Below are 14,314 nucleotides of genomic sequence, written 5' to 3'. Positions count from 1 at the left end.
TCTCTGATTCCCGATTATGTATGGCTGATTATCTGATATCTGATTATCCTACCCCCGGCGTGTCTTCCCTGCAGTCATATGCCAGTCTCATGACTGCCCTAACCTACATGATCCCCACTCCCCCGGATCCCCTAGATCTCACGTCTGCACATTATTGTATATGATGCATATGTTGTGAAGCGCTCTGATACCCTTTGGTCTAGCCAGCGTTATACAAAACTTCTAAAATAAAATAAATAAATAAAAATAAACTCCTTTTCGGTGCCTAATAACCCCTGACACAAGAGGGTCAGAGTGGCTTACTGTTATCTATACTCAAACTAGATTGAAGTTCTAAGAATACCACTCATGATAGGATCCCTGCAGAGCTAACCTTATCTGCTATCTAAACAAGCATTGAAAAAGCAATAGGTCTCGCCTTTGATTAAGTTAAAGTCATTTGCTTAGCTAATGGTATTGTTTAGCAAAGCAAATGGCTTTAACTTAATAAAAGGCGAGGCCTATTGCATTTTCAATGGTTGTTTTACACTTGAAGCCATAGTGAAATAAAGTCCTTTATACAGAATCACACAACATCAGTCAACTGCAGAAGTTTGGATTAGGATGCATGATGGCAAGTAAAACAAGTTTAAAAAAAAAAAAACACTGGGAGGGGGGAGGAGAAACACGAGAGACGGCCTGCGGCCGTCAAAGTGAAAGTACGGCCGGCATTGCTGTGGGGAGGGGGGAGGAGAAATGCGACACGCCTGGATATAGTGTGAAGCAGCAGGGGCCTTTGAAGTGAAGCTTCACTTCAAAGGTGTGGGAGGAGTGCGGCTCGGCTGAGCCAGAGCGCACGCTGGGGGAAGCTTGTGGGGCGGAGCGGGAAGAGCTGCTGGGGAACAGATGGCTGGCGATTTGATGCTGTCACGCGCATTTTAGGTGAATGCGCTTGCGCATTGACCTAAAAGCGCACGGGCACAGCATCAAATCGCCAGTTAGTTAAAGTCTGTTTAAGCCCCTATAGTCTCGCTCCGCTCAATGCGCATGCGCATTGACAGGTCGCGAGACCTAATACCTCTTCCATCACACCGCTAAGCGTAGGGAATTCTAGGATTTTGGGGGCCATGGGCCAAACCTATTTTGGTGGCCCTTGTTCAGAACAGCTTTGAATATATGATCTAATTTCATCTTTTTCATGCCCTCTTTGACCAGGTCACTGACAGTGTACAGGCAAACTCGTCCAAATCATAAATAGATTTAATCTAATATTCAAGGATCCTGGTGTGTGATTTCAATATTGTTACACAGCAGCAGCTCTCTAACATTCCTGAAAATAATCTCCGACACCCTCTCTTTTCTCATATGTGCGGTCCTGTTTTGATCCAAAAGAAACTTTTTTATGGATGTTGTTTGAAACAAACCCATTTCTTTGCAAAATGTTTGTAATAGATTCACATATTATCCATATTAAAAATAAGTTAAAGGAAAACGTATTTAAAACAATATGCTTAAGAATTATTCAAGGTCATCAGGGCAAGACTCTCTGCAGAACAGAGCCGGCTCTATCAGGGGGCCCTTGAAATGCTGGGGCCCTGGGCCAGAGCCCACTTTGTCCATGCCTTAAAACACCTCTGGGCGAGTAATGCGCCTCGGGACAGGTTAAAAGCATCCTTCGGGTCACTCGGGCATGTCTTCAAAAAGCTTCTCACACAGGAGAACAACAAAAACAACACTTCCCAATCCACACACTTCTCCGTTAATGCATTCTTGCCCCCGCACTGGCGCGTGGAGCGCTGCTACATGAATGCAGCAATACCTGGCGACATTTGTGAGGTGGGAAATGTGTTCCTACAAAATGTATGAGAAGATAAGAATGTTGGCCCATCGGGCTCATTACAAGATCCGCGAGTACGCCAATGAGGTAATAATGCGCCCATACTATGGCAGGATATAGTCATTATCGGGTATGGAAGGCATTACACCGTTATGCGTTTTGACACACCACGGAAACTGTTGTTTGTGCACTGCTCTCAGCACGTTTTACCCTCATTCCAAAAATTAACCCACTTAACCCACCCAATTAACCTGCGCCCCGGATATGTTCACAGTGCTTTAAAGTGGCATAACATGGGGGAAGGAGGAGGGGGGGAGGGTCAGGTTTTGCAGCAAAATTTGCAATCTCATTAACACCCGAATCGGAGTTATCAGGAAAGTTGTAATAAGAACTCAGATGAAGTTCCAGCCTTTCTAGAATTCTGGCCACTAAAACATGACTGGGAAGTTCAATTTCTTCGGTTCCTCATTCACATCACAAGCCCGCGCCTTCGTTCCTACTACCAGACTCCTTTGAGACAAGAGAGTAAATAAGACATTTGGCCCAGATCTCCCTGCTCAGGATTTCAGTAGCATTTGAGTAACCGAAAATCTAGTGCAGGTCTGGAAAAGGACGACGCGGCAAATACAGCAGCTTACTGCCATCTAATGGCCACTGCGTGAATAACACCCCGTGCCACGGCGCAGTCTATGGGATTGCTTTAACAACGATCGACAAGAGGTCGCAAAGGCCATCAAGATCTGTTGGAATCTGAAACAAGCATTTTCAATGCAATAGGTCTCGCATTTACGAGAGTTTGTGCTATTGGTATTGCAAATGACAATGCCTTTTATTTATGTGCCGTTTTTAAAATAGATAAATAAAAGGCATTGTCATTTACAATGCCAATAGCTTAAACTCTCGCAAATACGAGAGCTATTGCATTGCAAATGTGTTTAGGCGCCCAAGCTATAAAAAATAATAATAATAACAATTAAAAAAAAAAAGCTTTAGGAGAGACCATGCCCTTGACAAAGCTATCTGAGAAAATAGTGCTCGGAGGCTGTAATTAAAGCCTACCAAGTAATAACACAGTTAACGGGGGGTGTCGCCATGAGAGGTTACAAAACGAGACAAGGTGGTACTTAACCAGGGACTACTAAGCCTATTGACCAATGACAGCCACAGTTTACAGTGGACAATGACACAAGCCAATAAAAAATATAGGTGGAGAGTGGGCGGAGCTTAAAGTCCCTACCTGAATAGCATGCATCGCAGAGTAGCGCATGCGCTGCCCAGGCTTGACCTAAAAAATAATGCAGGAACCCATAAATTGGGGTATAGGCGTGGAAGCGGGAAGGAGGGCGGGGTGGAGTCACAATAGGTGAAGTTATAAGGGACAGAATTATAAAATGGGAGTCTGATAGTCAACTTATACATTTACACACAAAAAATCTGCAGCAAAGAAATTGGCACGACAACAAATGTGACAGTAAATCTGTTCTAGCTCACTTAATTGCCCAAAAAGAGTCTGCATTTTGAAATATCGTCTGAGTTAAGACACCTGCTGCAGAAATCTTTGTATGCTCAGCAATTTTCAGGAAATTATAATAAGGCTACCGACTCGAACATAACTCTGGTGGCTAATGCAATTCTAGGAGAGTTCTGTGTTTTGTCCAGTCACAGTTTTGACTCAGAAAATAGTGTCAATGCACCTGCTGCAAAGTACATTTTGTAACATGCACATCAAAGGTGTTTATTTTATGTAGATAGGTAAGTGGGTTACTGCTTTTGACAGAGATCCTTTTGTTACTTCCATTTTATAAACTGCATTCCTTCTAATATATATCACAGCGACCTATGAACAAACATCAAGGAGTTACAAACACACTCTAGGTCATGGGTGTTGATCCTTATTGGTATTTTTCTCAATCTGTTGTAATTCTAAGTTTGCAAAGAAGGGCTCTTCTGGGTAGTACTAAAGTCTTGTTATTACAAAAAAAAAAAAATCACTACATTAAATTTAAATCCTAAAGTTGTGTTTCTACAGACCATGCACTCTTAACATATAATGTCTACAAGTAGGGACAATATGTTGCAGAAGAGGTACAGGGCAGATAGAGAGGGGAAAGGACTCCCCTCGGGAAGGCCCCCCCACACCTCCCCATTGGCATAAAGGCAAGTGAAACACACATTCAACAGATCCTTTTCAGAGAGGTACCAATCGCCAATTATCAGAGAAAAGAGGGTAACTAGCGGAAGCAACTAATGAGGGAGGGAATGGGGCACCAGTTGAGGAGTTTGAATATATGGCACTAGCAATACGCTAAGATTTATGTAAGCAATACTTGGATTGACTGTATGCAAAGTGTCGATATATTAAATGGCAATAAAATCTGGTTTAAAAAAAAGAAGTAGGGACAATATGTCACTCCTGCTGCTTATAATCCTCATTGTCTATTGTAACATAAATACTGACTTATATACTTGTATAATTTATTGTCTGTGTGCGTGTAATGCAAAGCACTCATACTTTACACTAGAATGGGAAATGCTTTAAAAAATAAACAAAAAATCATTTAAAGTGCCATATAAATCATTATTTGTCTAATTATTCAGACACACAAATACGCCTGACATTCTTACATGGCACGCGCATCTCTTAAATGGGGGTGAAAAAAGTAAAAAAACCTGTCTCCAAACTATAGTTTCTCTAAAGCATTTGAAAAGTGACAAGCTCTGTGCCTTTGCTTCCTTCCACTGCATTGGCATCAAGGTGTTCAGCTGCAGATGGCTCCCCGATAGGATGACACTTGACTACAAGAAGGGCTGATGACCTTTTAATTCAGGCCTTTCTTTTGGACCCAGCTGGAAAAAAAATATGAAAGCCTCATCTACGCCTGCAGGGTGCTTCTCTGAACAGAAAGCAGACAACACGCAGGCACTGCTGAATTGTGTTCCTTTTCAGGAAATTACACCAGGACAAACTGAGCATATTTTACTAGGTCAGTGGGATCACAAATATGGCAGAGATATAGCTACTGAAACTGGGATCCAGTGGGATCTCCTCATTTCCTGTACGGCCACAGGTAGGGAGTTCAACACCATGAAAATAAACAAAATCAGCACATAGAGCTTTTTTCAGATAATGGTGTACTCTATTAAGAAGTAGAAACATTCTATGTATACAGCGAGGGGGAAGGGGTGACCCGAAGGAGAACCCCAAATAGGAGCCATTGAGTGGGAAACAAGACAAACAGTGTGCACTGGATTAAGCAACGTGACCAATGGCATGCACTGCAGGGACTTCACACTGCCTACTGAAGCTGTGAGACCTGTCACAAACTATGTAGGAACAAAATGCATTGCGTGCATCACTATGGTGACCAGATGACTTCATGTCACTGGGACACCATTTTTGCAGTTGTGGGTTTTGATTTTAAATATATCTGCAATCAGGAGATTGTAGTAGTTGTTAATTATAATAATGTCCAGCTTAAGCGAATAGGGGCCCTAACACAGAAGGTATCTTGTAATGCACGCTTTAAATTAATACATTTTAATTTCCTTCACCGCACCTACCTCACTCCGATCTTATTGAAGCGTTACTCTCCAGACAGGGGAGATAATTGTCCCAGATGTTGCGCAGAGGGGGCAGGATTCCTGCACTTGGTTGGGACTGCCCGCTCATCCAGAGTTTTTGGGTGAGCGTAGTAGGCCACAACGGGACTCCGTATCACACTGACACCTTTGCACTGCCTGTTGGCGCTGGTCCCTCGGCCAAAGAAACGAAAGCTGTCCTATAGATTAATGCAATTGATGTTGGTGCTGGCCAGACGCAAAGTGGTTATCACTTTGATGGGCCAGAGGGCCCCGGAGATACCCACGTGGATCAGGGATGTGCTGGAATGGTCCCTAGCAGAGGAAACACTTATGCAGAGCTGTAGGAGGGATGGGAAATTACAAGAGGACCTACTGGCCTGGCGAGTCATGTGTGTGACAGGATTGGGGGTACGGGGACACACTTCCCACAGCGACTCAGAAGGGACGAGTGGAGAGCTATTCTCGCCGCAGGGATCGGGATCTTAGGAGGAGGCCGGGGAGCCCCCTAAGGTGCAGCTAGTATACGGTGTAGTGTAGGGACTGGTTAAGTACTCACAAGGATGCTTGTTTCTTGTATGTTATTCTGCTATGTCTTCTGGGTGATCATGTATCTCGGGCGGCCTCTAGTCAATGAAAGTGCCTTAATGAGTCAGTCGATGTGTGTACGTGCTGTTTTGATGCGATTTGGGGGGGGGGGGTGTTAAATGTCTGTACAATATAAAACTGAAAAATAAAGTTTCATAAAAAAAAGATAATTAGGTCAATTGGACCAACACATCTGAAAACATATAAGGTTGCTGTGCTTCCCAAGAAAAATACTAGCCATTTGTTCACGTTTTAAGATTTTGCAAAGGCCCGGGAATGATATTTAAAAAGAAATGTATATAAAATCTTTTGTATCTATTTTTTCAAAAACATTTTTATTAACATTAAAAAAAAATTTAAAAATAAAATAAACATTGGCATTTTCAAAAGACAATCAAGGCATACAGTCGTAAGGGCAAATCAAAGACGAGTAAAATCAAATATAGTGACGCATTGAGAAGAATATAATATAGCTGTGGCATTACAGCAGCCCCTCCACTCCTTCCCCGAAGCCCCCCCCCCCCTTGTATCTATTTTTAAATGCCTTTTCTGTCTTTTCTTACTTTAATTTTTCAGCTAGGGGACATGAAGGCAGCTGTAGAATATATGTGCAGGGATTTCTTGTTTGTTTACTGTTTAAAGTATGTACAGGTAAGAGGAAAAAATTATCGGATTCCGGTGATTTTCCTAATTTTTTCCCAGTAGAAACATAAAAATACTGGGCATGCCAGTAAAAAAGATAAACAGCCAGGCGGCAACCATAAATAACAATGGTATGAAAAAGCAAAGTGCAGGACAGTAAGAGTGTTATCCTGGTGACAAGGTGCCATCTGGTCACCCAACGCATTAGAGGCAGCAGGCAGGCACACTGCATGCATTACATAGAAGATGTGGACGGCCCAGAAAGAAAGGGAGGGCAAGGATTAGGAGGGAACGAACTGAGAATTAAAACAGGTACGTGAACCCTGAGGATCTTGTAGCAAAGACTGAACATAACTCAAAGGATGAACTGCAATGGGGTGTATATTTGTTATTTTCCCTAATAATACCGTGATGTGGTACACTTTGAATACGCAGTATGTTGGATGGGTCACGGAGTTGATCTTACTAGAAAATCGACTGACCTTGTACGAAAAGATATGAACATTAACCCATGATTTCAGTCTACTGTTGACCTCTTTATATTTGCATACAAGGAAGATTTGCTAATATATCCTCTAGAGCCGTTTAGGAAAAGCACAGGACATACATGGAATGAGCCCTGATTCTTTGGGACAAATTCACATATATGTGCATTGAGGAGGATCAAGAGATACTGGAGCACTGAGATGATGCACTTCCCAAATCTCTGCAAACTCCTTCTCCATAGGAGCATCTGATAGATCCTCCAAGAAACTTAAGATCCGCTCCTGCACAAACATTTGTGAATACCATAAAAGCAGGCAGCAGAACATCAGTCCATGGTTATCATGGAAGCAAGGCGACTAGGCACTAGGCTGCCCAATAGGGAATGTTAAAAAAAAAAAAAAACTTGCACACAGCAGACTAGTCGTGTCACAAATGTCCCTTGGGTGCCTCTCGAAGACTTGGATTGCCCCGTCAAACCTGGCTTATCCACTGGAGCTGTCCCTGGCTTCCAAGGTCGTTTGTTATGCAGCTCCCCGATTACTCACCTCTGATTTGAGGTTGGTGTACTCCAGAGATCCATCCGGGACATTTCTGAGGGTGAGCAGGTAGTCGTAGGTGATGGCAGATGTCTGGACACAAAGAAGAGAGAAAAACAATTACTAACAGAGAAACACAGGAACTCTGTTAGTTTCAAGACTCTATAGAAACATTTGGGCTTCCAGCAGACCTTTAGACATAATATTTTCAGAGGTTTACACTAGTCTTAACCTATTCATTATCATTGGATCTGGAGCATGTATGGGGATGCCTACAGCATCTCCAGGATGGTCATGTGCACATGGAATTTACAAAGAGTCGCTAAGAGCATAGTGACAAAGTCTTCAAGGACAGTCAGACAGAAGCACTGTTCATAAAAACATTATGGACTAAGATCCAACACTTGGTTAAGAGCACCAAATCCATATCACGTTTTCAGGATAACCAGTATGTGAACTAATTTCAATTACATTCAATAGGCCAAATACATTGTCTTTTTTCAGCTGGAATGACTCCATTTACACCTTTTAGGAATTTTACAATAGGAAACCTGAAGGGCATACTTGGGTTTACTATGGCTTAAATGTATTTTCCAGACCTTATACAATTATGCATTTGCAACCACTTGCAATGTGTGGGAAGTGGGAGCATAAAGGCGTGGTTTGTCTTGAAAGTTTGTGAACAACCTGAAACTCCTAGGATGAGTGGGAATTCACAAATTCTGATCAAAGATTTACTCAAGCAAAACACAAGAGTAACTCTTTTTTCAGGGTGGGTAGATGTACAAAACATTTTGTGAGAGTTTTTGTCAATTGTGGGTTACACAAATACATGTATCTTAAGTGTGCATCCTGAAAATCTACAATGCACCCAGACCTCCTTAACGTTTGCTGGACAGGCCTGGTCTAGATGGTCACTGTGGTGAAGGCACCGAGGATTATTCAGTTGCAAAAATTACTCCCACCACCGCATACAATGGAAGACTGCAGGGCATTTTAGGAAAAATAAAATTGGAAGCATATGAAAGTTCCAAACGTCATCTAAAACCAAACTCTGTTCTTTTCAGAATACTGCAATGTTCTACAAATACGAATTATGACAATTTCTGTATTAATTTGAACTGTTTTGAACATTATCTGCTGAAAACAGATGGATTCCTCTGTTGCAGTAAAAATAATGAATTCTGCTTTTTCTAATATACCTTTCAGTTATCGAGAGACGCTGCTTTAAGTAAATCCAGGCTCAGTAATGTGGCGGTCAGTGGGAGCGCTTTTGGGAACAAACCACAGCCTTATTTAACCTGGAATATCCCCCATGGGATTAGAAGGCTGATGCTCCTACTGAGACTTAACCTGCTGCCTTTAAGAAACGTCACTGGTATCTGGGATAAAACACCTAGAGAGAAGAGAATTTGTGAATTGTGCCAGTTGCAAATCCAAGATCTAAATCATGTCTTATTTGTATGTTCAAAGCTGCAAAGTGCCAGGCGAGTGTTTTTAAAACCAGTTTTTATCAGATTTAATATTCACTCTGCTCAGGCTGCACGTTCTCTGGTTTTGTCCCCCCCGAATGAAATGGTTTGTTTTAAGATATACTAATTTTTTAGAACATTTTTGCCTATTTATTAGAATTTTGTCTAACAGTAGTACTCTAGTTCCGATTTAATACCAATTGGTTGGCTATTTAATTGTTCCATGTATTCATAGCATAATTTGCACATTTCTTAGTATGTATATAAGAAATTTTATTGGTCGGTCATGTGATTGTTTTACGTATTATAGCATTGTTTGCACATTTCTCACTATGTTTGATATAATGTTATAGTAATGTATAAGGAAGGAATTTTCGTACTGTATGCAATGTTTGTCTTTTTAAATTATTGGTGTATTTTTGTGGACCTCCGTAGGAGTTACAAAACAAAATAAATTGGAATAATACACCTTTGCACCGCATATTAGCAAAATTGTCTAACAGAACATATAACTTTAACCAAAATACATTTTTAGGAACATTTCTTAGGAGGACATAAGCATCAAAACTAAGGCAGCAGGCCACTGTACAGAGAACATTTTTGTATGCTATGAAACAAAGGGTGAGGTTCATAAAGCAATGATGCGTGATTTGGGTTCCACTGAAACTAAACTACAGAAATGGGGATTTGATGAAGAGGACAGGAAGAGAGACATGTAAATGGCCGGTGTAAGACAGCAGACTGTGCTTATGTTTTTCACACTGACATACACATTTCTGGGCTCATCTCAATAGCTGTTTAATCCTGGGTCGTTGTGGCACACCTTTTAAATTTAAATAGGCCTGCTGCAGTATTTACTAGGTGTGAAGTTACCACGCCTTTCCCATATACACAACAACGAATTGATGGTTCCTGCTTTGATTACTTACTAGTAATTTTCATTAGACGGATTCTCAATTTCTCGTCCCAGTACTTACTGAATGCAAAGAGGTTCTACCTCTGAGAACCAGCACACCTACCAAGCACCTTTTTCACTTTGCATTATTTGTGTAGGACCACCCTTCTCACGAATATAAAGGAAGCAAACTCCTAATCCTATAATATTTAAACTTACATGCCCCTTCAAGAAGTTTGGGGAGTAAGGGAGGGAATGCAATTATTGGGAGGAGAAATGAAGATTGAAGATTGCCAGATAAGTAATCTAGACATTACCTCCTTATCTTCATTCCTCATCCTATCCATTACTTATTACAGGCATATCCAAGCAGTAGGCCTTCTTTGCAGAGTTTTTCTGTTAAAAAAAAAATATGTTGTCGTACCACACAAAAGAAAAGTTTAACTATGGGAAAGACTCCTGAATCAACGTATGCACAGATTTTAAAACACAGACCTGTTCAAGAAAACATTTATTCCAAAATCAAGTTCCAACCATTGAGGAAGGATCAGCCTGGAATGACTGACAAACATGGATGCATTGGCCTAAATAGCAGCTCAACAGATGGCATTAGTAGAGGCCCTACCCCATTCAGCCGATGAAGGTGTCACTCAAAGAAAGGATTGGGCTTGGATGGAACCTAGCAAGAGCTAACCTGCATAAGAATGGCATAAAACAATTATTTTATCCAACAAATAAATGTCAACTTTGATGACTTATAACCAGGTTTGACGGGACCAAATTTGATAAACAAGACAAACAAACAATTTTTCGATACAGTTGATCGGTGTAGATACATATGAACAGCTCTAACCACATCCAGTTATTTTAGCTGACCTTCCTGATCTGAAAGAGGACTGTGGCATAAAAGAGGAAGAACCATTTCTATAAAAAAAATATTAGGAATAAAGCCAAGACATAGTCTAAGATCATGCTTGTCTTCAAATACCTTTCAATAAGGTGGAGATTACATTATAATTCATCCAATTCCCTCAGATATCCAGTGATCATAATGGCCACCAAAATAGTTCTCCATGTCAAAAACATTGAGTCACCTCTTTTAAAGGTTCAAAAGGTGGATTCTGGTGGGCCTATAAAAGTGAAGGGAGGAGCTGAAGAGACACAGGTTTTTGCAGTTTAAACATTGAGAACACAAAACCAATAAAATCTGTGGACTGAATCTTTTACATAAGTGAAGGAACAGCATGGTAAACTTTTGATAACTGGGCAAGTTCAGTGTGTTCAGAACAAAACCCTTATCAAACCAGTTCTGAAGACATTGCAAATATTATTTGGTTAACACTAAAAAAGAGGGTTTCGATTTTTCTGATACATGAGCGAAGAAAGGTACCAGTAGATATAAACATACATGAACAAGCCCTCTCCCTTAGACCTCCACAACGCAATAGAGTCAGACATTGGATGGTTACTGACAACCAAGGTTGTTGGCGACAAGGGCAAAGATCTAATGGAAGAATCCATTACAATTGAACTCCTAATTCTCTTAACAGAGGAAACGATTGCTATCCTTGCCTAAAGTTAGAACAGCAATCACCTCTACCTTATTCTCCCGATCTTGGCAATTAGATGAGAAGTCTGAGGAATCATTGACCCTTTGGCAAACAAACCCAACAAGGCTTCTGTTTCAAATTCTAGAGGATCATGAAACCAGGAAAAGAACTGAACCGGCAAAAAGGTCTACTATGGAAGAATGAACCTTTGACAATTTCTCTGAAATACTGCAATTGATAACCTGAATTCCTGTGAGGGAGGACAAATCAGATTTAGACTGTCCACTATGTATCGAAGAAGTCGTAGAAAGAGGGTTCTTGTAGAAAGAAGAGTATTCACAGGTTAAATGGTAGTAGAGCCCAAACAGGACAGGCTCAAAGAAGCACAGCTCATCCTCCAACTGCCCCCCTTCAAAGGAGTTCCAACCTCCAAGGTAACCAGTGACATTCCATGTATTGACATACAATTCTACATATGAATGCGTAAACCTAAAAATATAAACAAGACCAGAGAAGGATGGAGTAACAACAGGAGAAGAACTACTACACACTAGAACACTGTATTTTCCCTAAACATGGACTAGCCCGAGAGACACAAAATGTTTCTTTCCCAGAGAGAAGATCTGCAAAGCCACATTGTTTAGGAAAAGGGAATGTGTTGCAAATTGGCATTTCATGTAAGTCATTGATACTGTATTGTTACTTATTAAACTGGCGCTAAACTCTGAATCTCCTCTTTAATACTGTCAATATTTCCCTGCAAAAGAATGAATGGATTCTCTCTTGAAAATGCCATTGACATTGGAGTGAACTCAGACCTAACACTGCCCCCAAATCCAGTTTATGTTAAAGACACCAAATTTAGAAGACAAAGGTGAACACCTAACTCTAGATTGGCTGGCAGAAATCCCCATTGCAGTCGCTGCTTCAGAATCTATAACATAAAAATCAGGGCCTCTAAATTTTGAGATACCGGTGATCAATGATGAAGAATATGAAGTAGAAGTGCAAATTCTGCTATATGTAAATGAGCCCAAGGTACTACAAAGATACACTCTACCTACAAGACAAAATAGATCAAAAAGTGCGTTTGAGGTTATGAATATGTATAATCATAAATCCCAGATCACAATCTCCTCAAATGGATGTATCCATGCCCCCGTACTCAAAGCCACTCACAAGCTGGCCCAGGATGAATTTCTATCAGAAGCTGCCATGTCCACCATAGCTTGACCGTTCTGCTTTTGGGAAGACATACAAACCCTTTGGCAGTCTGGACCATGATCTGAAATATCCGAGACTCTGCAGTGTGCGAAGACAAGACTTCTGATAGTTCATCAGTAACCCAATTTCCTCTAACCTCTGAACAGTTTAAAAATTATACAGTCTTGTCTATTACGGAGAATGAGAAACTACTAAAATATCATCTGGGTAAGGATGCACTTGTACACCTTTCTCGTGTAGGATCAATATCAAGGGAGCATCTTGGTAATGATTCTGGGGGATGCTTTGACACCAGAAAACAAGGGCTGGAAGTGGCCAGTGCATTCCTCCTACAATTAGACACCTCTGATGAGGGTCCCTGATGGGAATATGAAGATATACATCTTGTAGATATATTGGATACTAGAAAATCCCTTTCCACCACTAGAGCAATAATCTGTTGCTGTGTTGATTTTGAAGCGGGTTGAAAAAGATAAAAAATTGAATTGATGCTCTTCATGTCTTTTAGAAGTCTGAAAACAACTGATGACTTCTTCACTAAAACTATTAAAGAGTACCATACAGTTTCTTTCTCCTGAAAGGGAACAGGGCTAATCGGTTTCATCGGACGAAGATGCAAGATATTCTCTTGCAGTGCTATGCTCCTCTCCAAGCAGAAGCCAAAGAGTTGGAAGGTACCTTAAATTGAAAGGACTGACTGGAAATCTATAGAATAGCCTTGAAATATTATTGACAATACCAATTGTCCTTGATAACAACCTATCACCCATCATACAATAGAGTTAAACGACCCCCAACTGGAAAGAAATGCCTCAAGATCTCGGCATAGTCAGGATTGTTGACATTATTTCCCCTTTTAACCAGAGAGATATTCTTGAAAATTACCTTCCTTAAACATCTCTACATTGAAAACTAGATGTATTTAATAATTAATCAAATGTCTTGTGCCTCACACAGTCATAAGATGTTCTGTTTGTTGCAGGGTGACTTTACACCTTTAAGAAATATGATAAGCCACAAACTCCTTATTGGCAATGTAAAGGCAGGTCTTTACTGTTGCGACAGGGAGACTGACCCTCCTCACACAGGCAGGCGCTGGTCACTACACCAGTCTGTTCAGGCATACTTGAGGCAGGTACACGGGATTTCCCTGGTCTCTAGTTAAACGATGCACCTCGCCCAGGCCCTAGCAACATGCCTGCCGAGTTCCTTGCCTAGGTATTACTATTTTCTTCTTCGGTGCAGACCACTCAGGCACACAGTGGAGCAAGTGACAAGGCTGCAACAACGCAAATGATAGGGCTCTTTGCTCGCCACACGGCTACGAAAGAGAGGACAATCTCCAAGTGTAGAGCACGCCAGACATGCTTCTATAAGTCTCTGTCAGACAGAACCATAGTGCCAGGGTACTACTCACACCACTTGTCTGTTCCTCCTGCAGGATTTGGTCACTCCTTCCCTCTTCCTCCTGCATGATCCTTTAGGCATTCTAGGACAAGGAACAGCTCTTCTCCCATCTCCGAGTA

The 14,314-nt window shown here is 41.2% G+C and overlaps 1 protein-coding gene across 2 annotated transcripts in view; it reads right to left on the bottom strand.

Annotated features, from left to right (window-relative positions):
* ADCK1 (aarF domain containing kinase 1) overlaps positions 1 to 14,314 on the bottom strand; it is an 855,153-nt gene that overhangs the window by 729,104 nt on the left and 111,735 nt on the right. For both annotated transcript variants that reach the window (XM_078659980.1, XM_078659979.1), the window contains exon 3: positions 7,657 to 7,740. In XM_078659980.1, the coding sequence (XP_078516106.1) occupies positions 7,657 to 7,740 (84 nt within the window). The remainder of the gene's footprint in view (positions 1 to 7,656; positions 7,741 to 14,314) is intronic.

The sequence above is a fragment of the Lissotriton helveticus genome, chromosome 9, assembly GCF_964261635.1.
Source record: "Lissotriton helveticus chromosome 9, aLisHel1.1, whole genome shotgun sequence".
Taxonomy (NCBI): domain Eukaryota; kingdom Metazoa; phylum Chordata; class Amphibia; order Caudata; family Salamandridae; genus Lissotriton; species Lissotriton helveticus.
The sequence above is the reverse complement of the archived record's forward strand: the minus strand, read 5'-3'. Positions and strand labels throughout refer to the sequence as shown.